Genomic DNA, 16093 nt, shown 5'->3' with positions numbered 1-16093 from the left:
ACGTGCCCCATGGCATTCCACTTTCCCTCTCGTTGGTTATTTGGAAACTTTTGAAAGCATTCTTTCCAACAATTAAAGTATTACTATATTAAAAAAAATAATCTGAGCGGGGTGACTCAAGCCTTTAATCCCAGCACTTGGGAGGCAGAGACAGGCAGATCACTGTGAATTCCAGGCCAGCCTGATCTACAAAGTGAGTCTAGGACAGCCAAGGCTACACAGAGAAACCCTGTCTCAAAATAAACAAAACAAAATAATAATAATATTGAGGTTCTCCCCTGAAACTGCTTCCTGATTTAATCCAGCATACAAACCAAATTCCCTCAATGGAAAAAAAAAAGTCCCTACAATGAACAGTGGCATATATTTATTATCCTCCCTTTTGGGAGTAATTTTCTGAGAATAAATTTTCAGAAGTGAAATCAGTAGGTCAAAGTGTGGAACCTGTTTATGATTCGATTCATAGTATGAGACCTTTGGACTGAGTGATCTTTCCGGCCCCTTCAGGCTCCTTCCTTCTGTAACTGGGCAGACTGGAGAGTCAAGGCTTGTCACTGCTCTCTCTGAAGCTGGTTGACTCTCCTAGTCCCATTTGGTAGGCAGCCTCTGAGGAAGTGGGCTTGGGCGGCTGCCACTCGTGCCCTTGTGTGAGGTTTGCGTCCTGTTTACAGGTGCCCCAAATTATCTGTCTGGATTGAAAACGGTGCTTCTTCTTTTTTGTCCCAATTTATGTCTCACCATCCCTCCTTGCTGCTGTTTTAGGAAGATACAAAGAATAAATAAAACAAACAAACACTGCTAAGTTGACATTCTTCTGTGACTCATGCTCACTGAAAGAGCAACGGTGACCCAAGATGCTAAGTGAGCCTTGGATGGCGGCTTGTCTGTCACCCCCTCCCCCGTGACTTACACAGGATGACAGTCTGTGGGTGTCTGGAGAGATTCCTTTATTTCTTTTATTTATTTTAATTAATTTATTCATATTACATCTAAATTGTTATCCCATCCCTTGTATCCTCCCATTCCTCCCTCTCTCCCGCTTAGGGGAATAAGGTGGAGAGATTCTTTATGGTCAGGCTGAGCAGTAGGTTCAGGGCTCTGTCTGGGGGCTTTGGCAGGACAGTAAAGGATCCAGTCGAGGCCCCACACAGGGCTTCCACCCTTCCTCTGCCCCAGTTACTTGGGTCATGGCCTTCCTACCCAGTTTTCTCCATTTGTGCAAGTTTGTGCCAACTGATGAGTCATCAACAGCAGAGCAGGAAGTCCTAATGAGGTATGACCTGGTTACATCCTATCTTCTCAAATAAGCTGAAAGCTCAATTGTCCTCTTTTTGTTGGTGGGCCTTGATAGTTTTCTGGCCACTCTCTATACTGCTTACACCGCCCCCTCTCCAGGCCCCAGAGTCATGGGGCCATTTCGCCATCTTGGGCCTATTGATTGGCTCCTTCTGTCCTCTGATGCCTGGCTAAGAAAGACTGGCACTTGTGTTCAGAACAAAGGTGATGTAAAGCCTGTGCTTTTGGTACTCTATGGGGCTTATGGGTATGTCTACAGAGCTCAGTAATCCAGCTCAGTTACACTGTCAGGGCTCTGAGCCTTGCCTGACTAACCTTCAGCTACGAACTGAAATTTGGTATTATCTGGCTACCTTAAAGCGTCATGGAAGTTTGGTGGCATGGCACACACAAAAACACTGAAGAATGCCACGCATGCTGTCTGACATGGCTGGTGTTCTCCCTCCACGAGTGTGTCTGGAATCAGTCTCCTCAGGACCCAGATGGGAACAGGCTGGGCCCAGCAGATGTAGCAGGCTGTTTTGTCCTGCCTGTCTAATCCTGGGCCCCAGAATCCAGACTGCCATCAGCAATTGACTGAGACATCTTATTGCCACCCCTAATGTGACATGTTACCATCAAGGGGGCCGAACTCAACACCATGGTTTTTGGAACTTCCCGTACTCTGGAGCAGTGGTCCTCTGCCTTGGTTCTGGTTACCTAAACGGCATGTCACTCCCAGTGTCAATTTGACACGATTTGTTTTTGTGTCTGGGGCTCCTATAGGCCAGGCTCACCTTGAACTTCCTCCATAGCCACGGATGAGCTTTCACTCCTGACGCTCCTATCTCTCCTTCTTATGTGCTAGAATCACAGATCTGTGCCACCACGCCAGGCTTTAAAGATCAGACTTCAATCTAGTGAGCCTCTGTCTCCAAAAGTAAAACAAAACGTCATCTGGATTAGGACAGTGTCGCTAACTCACTTAAACTAAAATGGAAATTTAGAGGAAGATTTGCAGTGGCAAATCAAACTTACCTCTAAGCTTCCTGGCAGCCGATAAACAGAGAAATGTGTGTGGATGTATCTGTTGGCTGGACGAAAGCTTCCGTGGTTAGGCTGGGCACAGTGACACATACCTGCAATCCACTCAGGAGGCAGAGGCAGGAGGATTGCTAGTTTGAGGCCCGCCTGGGCAACTTAGCAAGTTCTAGGCTACCCTAGTTTACATGGCTACATAGTGAGACCCGAAGCACACACGCTCACACGTGTGCGCGCGTGCGCGCGCACACACACACACACACACACACACACACACACACACACATACACACACACAGGAAAAGAGAAAAGTGTAGGAACCTGAGGTTTGAGGAATAGCTAATCTCAGCGGAGAGACAGTGGGCAGCACATGATGAGAGCCCCCAAATTGGGAATCAGACACTTAAGCACCACCATACCCCCACCCCCATCCTGACTGAAATGGGGAACCGAGTCTCCCACTCTGCCCTACCTCGGTCTCCCATTCTCCCCAGCTGCTGATGCACCGGTAAGGAGCCTCAGGAGTGCACATGACAAAGCTGTCCCCAGAGTCAGGAGTGTAGCTTCTCAGTAGAACCGGGAGTTCACAGCCTCAGCTGGGGGGGGCAAGCCCCCGCGGCAGCCAACCCTGGCTGACCCAGCATCTGTTCCAGGTGGACAGGTTCCTGTATCACATGCGTCTCTCGGACGAGACCCTCATGGACATCATGGCCCGGTTCCAGGCGGAGATGGAGAAAGGCCTGGGGAAGGACACCAACCCCACCGCCTCAGTGAAGATGCTGCCCACGTTCGTCAGGGCCATTCCAGATGGCTCAGGTAAGTGGGGTTCAGGCTGGCAGGGACCCCCCCCTTCCCCACTTCCCATACCAGCTCCTTAGCAGATGACTGCCTATTGCTTACCACTGTTCCTTTCCAACTTCCCCACCTCTCTCTCTGCCTTAGTCCTGCTAACTGAAACAAACACACTTTTGGGGTCCACAGGCAGAGACTCTTTGTTTTTCCCTCTGCCCACAGTGTCCTCACTCATTCCATTTGCTCCCCTGCTTGCAGAGTCCCCCCCCCCCCACTCTTGCTCCTGCAAGTGCCACCCTAATTTTTCAGGTGCAGCCCAGAGATCACCCACTGCCTTTCTCTAGGAAGTGTCCCAATACTGGGGTGGGGGCTTGTTAAAACTCTTGTCATGCTTGTGGGTGACAGTCTCCAGAAGCCAGGGCTTAGCTACCATGTTCCTGTGAGCACTTACCAAATACAAGCCCCGGACACATGTGTTGAGTGAGTGGTATGCGGCCCCCTCTCCAAGGCCTCGAGATTCCGGGCTAGAAATAGTAAGTAGTGAAAGGAAGTGTGTGGTGAAGTCATACTAAACGGCAACCAAAGGAGCCTGGGCTCCGGGCCCAGGCAACACTTAGCCTCATTTCTTCATCTGTCAGGTGAGAGACGTTGACTTAGCCATATGCCCGCTGGGTATTAAACCCAGGGCCTTGGCCGCGCTGGACAAGTTCCTCTTGCTGAGCCACGCTCTCAGCCCCTGTGTGTTAGGTTTCTCTTGCTGTGCTCCTCTTGGGGGTGAGCCCAAGAACACCCAGGTAGTCCAGCAAGGCCTAGACGATGCCCCCAGCAGTCTCCACCAGGACCCGGGGTCCATGTTTGCCTGAGCATAGAAGATCAACCCATCTGTGGCAGCTCCTAAACACAGCTGCTGGAGGCTGGGGACGTTCCCACAGATGTGTAGACGAACACAGTACAGTTCTGCCATAGTTCACAAAGCCAGAACTTTGAACCGGGCCTCACTGGGCTAAACTCAAGTTGTCAGCGGGGCTGTGTTCCTTCTGGAGACTTTGGGGGGACAGTTAAAGGAAGACTGTTCTCTTGCCTTTTCCAGTGTTTAGAAGTACCCACAATCCTCCGCCTGGGCGCCTTTTCTGTCCTCAAAGCCAGCAGCGTGTTTTCAAATCTTTCTCTGACTCTGGCCCTCTGCCTCCTTTTTCCGTATCTGAAGGCCCTGTGATTACATCAGGCCCACTGAGGTAATCCACCCTAACCTCCCAATGTAAAGGTCAGTTGATGAGCTATTCTGATTCTGCCTATGATCTGCAACCTCAATTCTCCTTCGTCGTGTACCCTAACATAGGCCTGTGACCCAGCGATTAGGATGTGGGCCTCTGGGGATGAGGAGGGCCATTATTTGGTCCACCACCACAGCCTAGTGGCCCTTGGAAGGTTCTATGAGATCCCATCTAGATCTCCAATTTCAGCTCTGGCTGAAGGCCTCTCTGTCATGTGGTCCTCCCAGAACATCAGGGGGTGACTGCTGTTGCTGGGTCTGACTGGGAAACAAGAGGCTTCCCCAGTTTCAGGGTGTCAGTGTTCAGAAGCTTCGAGTTGTTGAAGGGACAAAGACTGAAGCTTGGGGCACACTTAGGGGACCTTGGATTGGATTGGCAGGATTTTGGTGCCAATGTTTGGATCACAGTAACTCGGCTAGCTGTGTGAGAGGCTCAGAGACAGGGATGGGGGAGACACTGCATCCCTTCCTGTAAGGTGGGTGGGTGCTTGTGGGTAGTGTGTTACCTAGGGCAGTTGTTCTCAGCCTTCCGAATTCTGTGACCCTTTACTACAGTCCCTCATGTTGTGGTGACCCCCAGAAAATTGCTTTGTTGCTACTTCATATCTGTAATTTTGCTACTGTCGTGAATCATAATGTAAGGATCTTTGTTTTCCGTTGGTCTTAGGCGACACCTGTGAAAGGGTCTTTTGACTCCCCTCCCCAAAGGGGTCTGGACCCACAGATTGAGAACCGCTGATATAGAGGCTCAGAGAATTTGAAGAGGTGTAAACTACTTTGAAATCTGGGCCCTGTCTCTGACACTAGAGGAGAGTGCTGCCGGGCTGTGGTCCTTGATAGGTCACCCAGGGCCATCTGACACTTGAGTCATGAGGTGTGTGTAGGGTGGCAAGGAGCACCAGGGCTAAGTCCTCCTAACACCCTGGGTGTGGCTCCAAAGCAAGGCAAACGACCTTGGGTAGTCTGGTAGCTGTGGGCCTGCTTCAGAAACTTTAGAGATGAGACTGACAGATTCTACAACTTGCTTCTCTTCAATCCTGATGACCTCTTATTATGTGATCCGGTGCCGTGCCATTCTATAGCACCTGGGTCCCAGGACCCTGGGCAAACCGTAGGACCACTGTTCTGTGGGCAGAACATTGTAGGTTCAAATTGTAGGTTTGCAGTGGATGAGCCAAGGGGCTTTCTGCTTCTCTTGAAGACTGAGCCTTTAGGTATGCTAAACTGAACATGCGCACAGGAGCCATATGTAATGGAGCTCAAAAAAGAGCCAAGTGGGTGTGGCTTAAATACGGTCCTCAGAGGGAGAGGAGGGTGAGGGTTCTAGGCGACGTCAGGGGTAGCAATTGAGTGAGCGCTAAGGGCAGATACAGGCACGGGATGGAGTGTCTTTAGGTGCTGGTGTTTGGTTTTCAGTCGCTAGCCTTGTGGTTTGAGTTTGGCCCTCATCGCTTTAGAAAAATGAGAGAATTTCTGGAAGCACTGGATTCGGCTGAACTGTGTACCCAGATGCCCACAAGAAACCCTGCCTCAGGCGAGATGGAAGGCGGGGACCAACACCTGAGATCGTCCCCTGACCTCTCTGCACATGGGCTGTGGCACTCACGTTCTCACACACATGTTTTAAAAAAAAAATCCTTTAAATGTCGTCCCCAGTTCTCCCTAGTTCTATGAGCTGGTTTTGTAGTTTCATAATTACTAACAGAACAAAACACATAAACCAACCTCTCCTAATCCTCGTGGCTTCTGTTTCAGAGACGTTGTTTCCTGTTTCACTGTAAAATGTCTCCTTACTCTCTGTAGTCCTCCTCGCTCTGAACCTGCCTGAGGGGGTGACCTGTTGAACCTCACCGGCCTCCATAGCCCTTAGTCAGGAAGCTAAGGTGGACCATTTCTTAGGACCAAAAGCCCTGAGAGGGTTGCTTCGTGGCATCTATGTATTTGGCCTCCGGTGCCCTTAGGGGATGCTGTATTGAGAAATGGAAAAGGCAAAGGCTGGTTTTGTTTTGTTTTGTTTTGTTTTGTTTTGTTTTCCGAGACAGGGTTTCTCTGTGTAGCCTTGGCCATCCTGGACTCACTCTGTAGACCAGGCTGGCCTCGAACTCACAGTGATCTGCCTGCCTCTGCCTCCCGAGTGCTGGGATTAAAGGCGTGTGCCACCACACCCAGCTTTTTATTTATTTATTTATTTATTTATTTTTTGGTTTTTTGAGACAGGGTTTCTCTATGTAGCCTTGGCTGTCCTGGTCTCGCTTTGTAGACCAGGCTGGCCTCGAACTCACAGTGATCCGCCTGCCTCTGCCTGCCGAGTGCTGGGATTAAAGGCGCGTGCCACCACGCCCGGCAAAGGCTGTTTTCTTAATAACTGCTATGAAAGGCCCTTCTTGCCTGGTCTCTTCCTTCCTCCTCCCCCGACCAGGGTCCAGGAAGTCATTCCTCTGGGGTTAGAGTCACACCACGTGGAAAGGGTCACACCACAGGGTTTCCGTGAAATGACATCCTGAGTCACCAGTAAGCGAGGGGTGTTTACACAGCGATAAGGGTATGATGCAGGGGACAGAGGGAGGAACCGGCACTAACCAGTTCTCAGCTAGCCACCTCCCATCTCGCATCAGGGCTGGAAGCTCTCAATCCTTCCCTTCCCTTCCTTAAACTCTTTCTGTGGCTCATCCTCAGCTTCTGTGACTCAATCCCGTTCCCCCTCACCCCATCCCCCACCCCTCATCTCCCCCACTGGGATATGCCTGGCGGCCTGACTCCCGCTTCACACTTCACTTTGTCAGGAGGGCTCTCACCTCTCGTGTGCAACCCCACCCCAAGCCCCCACCCCCACCCCCACCTCAGGCAATCCCCTAGCTTCCTAAGCAGAACACTTGTCCTATCTAGCACTATACTTCTGATAGGCTCCCCAGGGTGCTCACACTCTGTCATCTTGGCCTCCCAGCACCTGGCACTGATATGGAGTAGGTGTCCGTGAGTGTTTGCATAACACAACCAACAAGAGTGCCTCTTGCTGGGGATGGTGTGGTGAGTGCGTGGGGTCTTGTGCCTGGATTCCTTGGCCCAGCCATAGACCTTAAACCACTCCCTGAGGCTCCTGTCTGTGCTACTTAGGGAGACAACCTCTAGATGCTTCCACTGAGGCAGAAGTCCAGCTGGCTGGGTCTATAAATGATTGACATCTTGGTGAGCTGGAGGCGTGCTCAGAAATGCTGAGTTCCAGGCCCTGCTTTGCCAGCTAGGTTCCCAGAGAGGCACTGTGTGTGTGACAGTTTGCATAGCACTGGTCTGGCTAGCTAAGCCTCCACTTTTAACTCTTGGATTGCCAGAAGAGAGAAACCTGTGGAGTATAGTCCTGGCATGTTTGCTGTGCAGGATGGGGATTGAGAAAGAGGCACAGCAAATCGCATGGAGGTCCTGAAGCAGGGATCTCTGTGCACTCAGCTTGGGGGCAACTGGGCCTGTGAGCTGCTCCTGCGTGTCTTCTGCTTTTGCTGTCTGCTAGAGGTGGTCTTCTGCATCAGGTCTCATGGCTCACTAGGAGTGATAGGCTGTCTAGCTGACCCTTGCTGCATGGATAGCTGAGGCTGCCGTTGTATGACACCAAACACGGCTATTTGGGTTTGCAGACATGGGATTTCTTTTCTGTGTGCACACACTTGGCATATGAACCCACTCTGTAGGCTTAGATAGTTCTTTATGAACACTTCTTATGTTAGGACTTCCAATACATGTGGCTGACACCAATGACACTGGCAACGGTCCTACATAGGTGTTGTAGAGTAAGGTGCCTCCCCCAACACATGCATCGCTCTGCATCTCCTTTTGTAGCATCCTTCTTAGGCCAGGCTGGGTGGAGGACCATCTGCTCCTACTGGAGAGATTGTGCGCCCCTTGGCACCTTAATGTCTATCATCTGGTCCCTGATGCCCTCCCCTCCTGGGGCATTTCCCTCTGAGGACTGGGGCTTGTGTGAGGCTGGCTTCTCTTTGCGGTACCCCTCTCTTCCTCATGCCTTTTTCTGCATTTCCCTGGTGGCTAAGTGCAACAGCTTTCTTCCTCCATATAGCATTCAAGAATAGTCTCTGCTCTCAAGGCACATTTCTCAGACCCCCTCACAAAATGGGTTCACACGTGCCTTTCCATGGTGAACTTGTTCATTTTCTCCAGCATGACCAAGTGGAGCAGGGTCAGGCAGACTTGGCTTTACACCCCAGCTATGCCCCCTACTGCACGGTACAGACGAAAGACCATGCTCCCCAATCCGCAAGCACGTGGGGCGGTGACCCTAATACACGAGGGGTGGGGGGGGTGTTGTGACATTGGACAGCACTCGCTGTATGTCCAGCTGGCACCCCAGGTGAGATCTTCACAGAACGGTGACTGTTTTCCTCTCTTATAGAAAATGGGGAATTCCTTTCCCTGGATCTTGGAGGATCCAAGTTTCGGGTCTTGAAGGTGCAAGTCTCTGAGGACGGGAAGCAAAATGTCCAAATGGAGAGTCAGTTCTACCCACTGCCCAATGAAATCACCCGTGGGAATGGCACGGAGGTACTGGCCGGAGGGACAGGCCTGGGCACTGGTCACGAGAGGCTGGGCCTAAGCCTGCCTGTGCTCTCTCCCGCAGCTCTTTGACTACGTGGCTGACTGCCTGGCAGATTTCATGAAGACCAAAGAGCTGACGCATAAGAAGCTGCCTCTAGGCTTTACCTTTTCTTTTCCCTGCAGACAGAATAAGTTGGAGGAGGTAAGAACAGAGAGTTGGAGGACGCAGACAAGTGCAAGGGTGAATGCTTTAGGCGGTTCTCAGGAGGGCTGGCTTGGGCCCTGTGGTCAGTGGGCCCTAAGTACACATTTCTAGGCTGCCAGGAGATGTAGCGCTGGCCCCAGAGTCATGGATATCTGCCTGCCTTTGCCTCCTGGCACTTAAAAGGGGAAGCTGGTTCATCACTCCTCTGTTGGCCAAAACCAGGCAGGAGTGGCAGGCAGTGGCCACAAGGTGGCAGTGTGGCACAGAAAACAACGGTGGGTCTGATTGTTGGGTCTGAGTTCTGTGCTCCGATTGGAGCTCCTGGAGTATTTTCCTGTCTCTGTTTCTTGGTCCATAATTTAGGGGACTAGAAGAAGTGTGTGCCTGGGGGGGCGGGGGGGGGTTTGCAAGCTCCCGATTGAGTGGGTGATGAACTTGGGCAAGTCTGTTAACCTCCAAGTTTTCCTCTCACCTGAAAGACCCTGTCATTTCTTGCCGTTTCAAATGAGAAATGCCATTTGTAGATAATTAATCATTCATTCAACTTGAGAACCATTTTTTTTTCAAGTTGAAATGAATTTCTCCAAGAAGTTCCTGTAAGGTAACAGCATGCCAGTTCTGTGTGGGGCCACACACACCGTGTACTTCATACATACTGCAGGGACATACCCCAGGATATTTTGAGAGGCGTCATTTCTTTATCACTTCCCTGTGCAGCTGGAGGTGGGGGAAGTGTGTGTGTGTGTGTGTTCTATTATTCAGATGAAAAACCTGAGGCTCCTGTGTCTTGTGACTCAAGTTCTGGCTCTTCAGCAGTTGGGCTTCCTGTGACTGAGAAAAGATAAAAGGAGAAAAGAGAGGTGTTTCAATTACTAAAACATCCCCCCCAAGGCAACATTAAACAAATCTCTTCACAAAATATGGAGTCAACCTAAGTGTCTCTCAGCTGATTAGTAGATTAAGAGATACTCTTCAGGACTGGAGAGATGGCTCAGAAGTTAAGAGCACTGTCTGCTCTTCCAAAGGTCCTGAGTTCAATTCCCAGCAACCATATGGTTCGAGGTGGCTCATAACCATCTATAATCTGATCTGGTGCCCTCTTCTGGCCTGCAGGCATGCATGCAGGCAGAACACTGTATATGTAATAAACAAATGAATACATCTTTAAAAAAGGAAAAAAAGAAAAAGAAATACTCCTCAACCACCAAAAGGAGGCTGGTCTATCAGTTGTGGGAATATGCAGAAACCTTAAATTCAGTGAAATAAGCCAGGCACAGAAGGACAAACTACACATATCTCATTCTCTTTGTGTTGTTTGTTTCTTTTTACCTTTGTTTTCTGAGACAGGCTTTCTCTGTGTAATAGCCCTTGCTGTCCTGGAACGCTCTCTTTTGTAGACCAGGCTGACCTCAAACTCAGAGATCTCGAGTGCTGGGATTACAGGCATGCCCCACCACACCCAGCTACATTGCTCACATTTTTGCTATGGTTGTTGTCTTGTTTTTTCAAGACTGGGTTTCTCTCTGTGTAGCCCTGGCTGTCCTAAAACTCACTCTGTAGACCAGGCTGGCTCACAGACATCAACCTGCCTCTGTCTCCTTAGTCTCACTTGTTTTTGAAATCTAGATAAGTCTCATCACAAAAAAAAGCCCATAACTGTTTGTAGTGGTTGTGTGTATTGTCCTGAAGGGATCGCATACTGAAACCCCTTTCTATACCCCGTAAATGTGTGGAATGTGTACCAATTAGAAAGAAACTGAAACCAAAGGAATCAGAGTGATTGAGCATAGAGAAGAGAGCCAGTGGCGACTCAGGGCATGGGCTGGCTGGCTGCTGTGGTCCACGCTAAACACCTCCTCACACTGACCACCAGTGTCTTCACAGGGCTTCCTGCTTTCGTGGACCAAGAAGTTCAAGGCCCGGGGAGTCCAGGACACAGATGTAGTGGGCCGCCTGGCCAAAGCCATGAAAAAGCATAAGGTAAAGTGCTCATCTTGGTGTGGAGCCTCCTAGTCCTCGACCCTTGTGCTTGGGGACCCTGTACCGCACTTGCCTGGAAGGAGAACTGGATAGAGGTGGTTTGGGGTGGTGGTCGGCATTTTGTAGTGAGGGTGGATGCAGTTATATAGGCCTTCTGGAGAATCACAGAGAGATAGACAGCCTTTTATATCCTGGTTTCTCAGGCTGGAAGACTTGAGCAGTGGCTCTGTTTAAGCCCTACCTTGGCTCCTCTTTGGACTGGAATGTAGTGATGGCAAAGCGCATGCACAGGCCTTTGGGAAATTTGTTATTTGTCCCAACCAACCAACCAACCAACCAACCACCACCCACCCAACTAACCAACCACTCACTCACCCAACTAACCAACCGCCTATCCACCCATCCACTTACCTACCCAAACAACCAACCACCAACTAACCATCCACCTATCCACCCACCCACCCACCACCCACCCACCAAACTAACCATCTGCCTATCCACCCACCCACCCACCCAACCAACCAACCACTCACTCACCCAACCAACCAATCATCTATGCAATCAACCACTTACCCACCAAACTAACCAACTCCAACCACTCACCCATCCAAGTTAACCAACCACCAAACTCAAACAATCGCCCACCCACCCATCCACCCAACAACCTGACTATCCACCCATCCACCCATTCAAACAACTAACCAACCAGCCAACACACACACACACACACGCACACACACACACACACTATTCTTTCTGGTCTAGCTCTCTATTCCTCTTTCTACACCTTTTTTTTTTTAAACAAGTATTCATATAGCAGAGAGAGAGACAGAGACAGAGACAGAGAGACAGAGACAGACAGACACAGAGAGAGAGAGAGACAGAGAGACAGAGAGAGAGACAGAGAGAGAACATCTAAACAAAACACTTAAAACCTAACCTGCTTGTTTCCCGATGAGAAGAGGAACTGTTATTGGCTGAGCCTCTAGGATGGTGGCAGGTGTGCCCCTCGGAGCTATGATCCCCTAGCCCCAAAGGAACATTTCAGTGTGTCGCCTTCCAGGCTTTTCTTCTCACTTTAAAACAATCCTCCAGACCTGAAGGAACCTTGGTGTTATGACCGAAGTCGCCTTCACAGAATAAGAAACCCATGTAGGAGAGATGGCAGTGCTTGCTGGTTTGACAGGGCCCCATGGCAAGAACTGGCATGTTTTTTCTTAGAAATGCCATTTTCCCCAGGACAGATATATTTCCACTGTGTCCCCCAGGGGTAGATACCAGGGGTGTCCCTATAATCCCTTTTTACAGAGTCATTCCCCTCAATGTAGGAACACTTACTCCCGCCGCTTCCCATAGACCCCGAATTTTGACAAAATCTGCTTCTTGCAGGCAGTGTGTAGTGGTGTTGCCTGTTTTGGGGGTGGGAGTCCAGCTTCTCACCACTGAGACCTTGAGGCTTTGTGTTCACCAGGATCTGGACGTGGACATCCTGGCCTTGGTTAATGACACTGTGGGGACCATGATGACTTGCGCTTATGATGATCCCAACTGTGAAGTCGGTGTTATCATTGGTAACTCAAGGGACTTGGCTTTTTGGAGGTGGGAGAGGGGGCTAGTTTGGGGTTGAGTTTGAGTAAAATGCAAATAAATATGAAGGGTGCTGCCACTTCTCTACAAAGCAACACGGGGAGATGGGAAACCTACCATTTATCTCCGTCCTCCCTCCCTCTACCCTCCCTCCCTCTACCCTCCCTCCCTCTACCCTCCCTCCTGTCATCCATCCATCTTCCATCCATTCATCTTCCCTCCTTCCTCTCCATGCATCCTTTCTCTCTCCCTCCCTCCTTCCCTCCCTCCCTCCCTCCTTCCCTCCCTCCCTCCTCCTCCTCCATTCTGCCCATTTATCATCCTCCTTCTGTCTACCCTTCCTCCCTCCTTCCCTCCCTCCTTCCCTCCCTCCCTCCCTCTCTCCTTCCCTCCTTCCCTCTCTCCTTCCCTCCCTCCCTCCTCCTCCTCCATTCTGCCCATTTATCATCCTCCCTCTGTCTACCCTCCCTCCCTCCCTCCCTCCCTTCACCTTCCACCCATTCATCTTCTCTCTTTTCTCTCCATATGTCCTTTCTCTCCCTCCCTCCCTCCCTCCCTCCTCCTCCTCCATTCATCTTTATTCTCTCTATTCTCCCTCCCTTCCCCCATCCCCCCCACTTCCTTCCCTGCCCCCTCCTTCCCTCCCTTGTCTCTGGATGCTCTGGTGCGCTGCCTGTGCTCAGAGCTGGCTCACGGCGACCCTTCTCATACTCTCCTGTGTAGGAGCTTCTCAAGCTCAACTGTAGCTGGACGTAATATTCCCATCTGTAACCTCAGCCCTCAGGGGTCAGAGGCAGGAGGATTGCTCTAACTTTGTGCCAGCCTGGGCTACTTAGTGAGTTTCAGGCAAGCCTGGGTTTAAGAGTGAGAGCTCTTGTCTCAGTTGGGCTGCGCCTGTGAGACTGAGTCCCAGGACAAGGGGTGAGGTAGGCCACCTGTCAGAGCCCACTGTACTGTCGGCAGAGGAGCAAAGGGGCTTGAGCCGTGAAGATTAGATGCCACAGAGGTGACTGAGGTGTCCAGCAGTTGGAGGCACAACAAATTCAAATAATATTTTGAGACATGGTTTCATCTGTAGACCAGGCTGGCTTTGAACTCACAATCCTTCAACCTAGATGACAGGTATATGAGTGTGTGTGTGTGGGGGGGTGCACTCGGCTGTATGTGCCACCATTCTTGGCTCCTAGGTTGCTCTCGGGTAGCCACTCCTCTGCCTCCTGTTCCTCTGCCAGGGCCGGGGCAGCTCCTGATTTTCTAAAGGGACATCCTTGGCCTGGGTTTCCTAAGGGGATCTGCCCACCTGAGCAGCCTGACGTGCCTAACGATTCCAGGACCCCACTTCATACTGGAACAGGCACTTGCCAGTCATGGTGTCACCTGCTGTTGTCCCCTCTGTGTGTCTTGGTGACTGTGTCTGGGACCACAGATTGAGTTTTAAGCTTGAACATTGTTCCACACTTGTCTGTGAAAAGCTTTTTCCAAATGTCATCTTGTAGTCTACATTTTTACAGTCCTCATTTATTTATATATTGTAATTTAAAATACCCAGCTCCAGTTTCAGGGGATCTGACACCCTATTCTGGACGCCACAGCCGCCTGTACTTACACATGCACATACCCACCCCATAACTACAAGAGAAATACAATAATAATAATATATTATTATTATTATGATTATTATTATTAATTTATTTTTGAGAACAGGGTTTCTCTGTGTAGCCTTGGCTGTCCTGGACTCACTTTGTAGACCAAGCTGGACTCAAATTCACAGCAATCCGCCTGTCTCCGCCTCCCGGCTCTCTCTCTCTTTTAAAAAAAATATTTGTTTGTTTGTTTGTTTAGATTACAGTGTAAGGCCGGGCGTGGTGGTGCATGCCTTCAATCCCAGCATTTGGGAGGCAGTGTCAGGCAGTCTGCTGTGAGTTCAAGGCCAGCCTGTCTACAAAGCAAGTCCAGGATAGCTAAATCTAACACAGAAAGACCCTATCTGGAAAAACCAAAACCAAGACCAAAACCAAAAAGAAAAAAGAAAAAAGAAAAAAACAAAAACAAAAACAAAAACCCAAAAATGTGTTTTGCCTGCATGCCAGGAGAGGGCACCAGATCACATTATAAATGGTTGTGAGCCACCATGTAGTTGCTGGGAATTGAACTCAGGACATTTGGGAGAGCAGGTAGTGGTCTTAACTGATGAGTCATCTCTCCAGCCCTTAAACTTCTCTTAAAAAAAAAATATATATATATATATATACACACACACATATATATGTACATAGGTATGGTGGTACATAGGCATGGGGGCGCGCAGTTTAAAAAACAGTTTTGGCATACCCCCTTATCTCTGTTTTTTTTAAAAGCATTGATGCATATTCACAAGGGATGGTTTCACAGCTGCCTCCACTTATAGCTGCACACTGTCATGACTTGAGGTGTGTGGGCCCCATATGTGGGCCTTGTTTCCCTTGAGAGCTCAGGCTTGCCTGAGGCAGCGGGGCAGAGCAAGAGCACAGTACTGGAGTAGCTGAGTGCTCCCTGGCTTACCCAGCTTCTCCTTCTCTTTGAGTGTTCTCTCTGACCCTCTTTCCAGGCACAGGCACCAACGCATGTTACATGGAGGACATGAGCAACATTGACCTTGTGGAGGGCGACGAGGGGAGGATGTGCATCAACACAGAGTGGGGGGCCTTCGGGGACGACGGCGCTTTGGAGGACATCCGCACAGAGTTTGACAGAGAGCTGGACCTCGGCTCGCTCAACCCTGGGAAGCAACTGTGAGTGCCTTCTTGTCACCCACCATCCGGGCATCAGCACCGGGCGCTCCTGCTCACTCAGCCCCTCATGGGCGTCGGGGTATGTAGGTGAATCATCGCAGAGGAAAGCCAGACACAGGAAGCACAGGATCCCGGGGCTGGAGAGATGGCTCAGGGCTTAAGAGTACTGGCTGCTCTTCTAGAGGACCCGGTTCAATTCCTAGCGATCACATGGCAGCTCACAATTATCTGTTAAGTCCAGTTCTAGAGGTTCTGACACCCTCACACAGACATACATGCAGCCAAAACTCCAATGCATGTGAAATAAAAGTAAATTTAAAAAAATGTTAAAAAAAAAAAAAAAGCACGGGACCCTGCCCAGGGCTTTCAGTGTGTGCTTCCTTGGGGCTCCCTAGCCACCTGACATCCTCAGGGGCCTCACCTCACAACCACCAATGTCTGTGTCTGCTGTTTAGTCACACCCTTTGTGAGCGTCGGCCAAGGCTGGCGGAAAAGCTTCTCTGGCACCTGCAGCAGCTCCTTGCTGTGTGCTGAGCTTACTCAAGGCTCACCGCACAGCTGGCTTTGCTGTCCTGTCCTCACGCACCTTTCACAGCCCAGTGTTTATCCTGCACATACCAGTTT

General features: G+C 50.2%; 1 protein-coding gene and 1 long non-coding RNA gene across 5 annotated transcripts in view; one reads left to right on the top strand and one right to left on the bottom strand.

Annotated features, from left to right (window-relative positions):
* HKDC1 (hexokinase domain containing 1) overlaps positions 1-16093 on the top strand; it is a 41406-nt gene that overhangs the window by 2462 nt on the left and 22851 nt on the right. Inside the window, exons 2-7 of one of the 2 annotated variants that reach the window (XM_084751937.1) lie at positions 2970-3132; positions 8784-8932; positions 9009-9128; positions 11016-11111; positions 12583-12682; positions 15286-15469. In XM_084751937.1, the coding sequence (XP_084608063.1) occupies positions 2970-3132; positions 8784-8932; positions 9009-9128; positions 11016-11111; positions 12583-12682; positions 15286-15469 (812 nt within the window). Of the gene's footprint in view, positions 1-2969; positions 3133-7546; positions 7568-8783; positions 8933-9008; positions 9129-11015; positions 11112-12582; positions 12683-15285; positions 15470-16093 lie in introns of those variants that run through there. The other variant, XM_084751938.1, reaches the window with a different exon arrangement.
* LOC311580513 lies at positions 397-2907 on the bottom strand. 3 transcript variants are annotated; one of them, XR_014773484.1, is made up of 4 exons: positions 2789-2907; positions 2314-2414; positions 2073-2207; positions 397-753 (listed from the first exon to the last, which is right to left on the bottom strand). It is a non-coding gene; the product is annotated as an uncharacterized lncRNA (long non-coding RNA). The 3 variants fall into 3 exon arrangements; XR_014773485.1 differs by having other exon boundaries at positions 2314-2424; positions 2789-2865; XR_014773486.1 differs by having other exon boundaries at positions 2073-2203; positions 2314-2424; positions 2789-2865.

Source organism: Acomys minous (assembly GCF_964271855.1).
Source record: "Acomys minous genome assembly, chromosome: 13".
Lineage (NCBI taxonomy): Eukaryota > Metazoa > Chordata > Mammalia > Rodentia > Muridae > Acomys > Acomys minous.
This window is presented reverse-complemented; position numbering and strand designations above follow the sequence as displayed.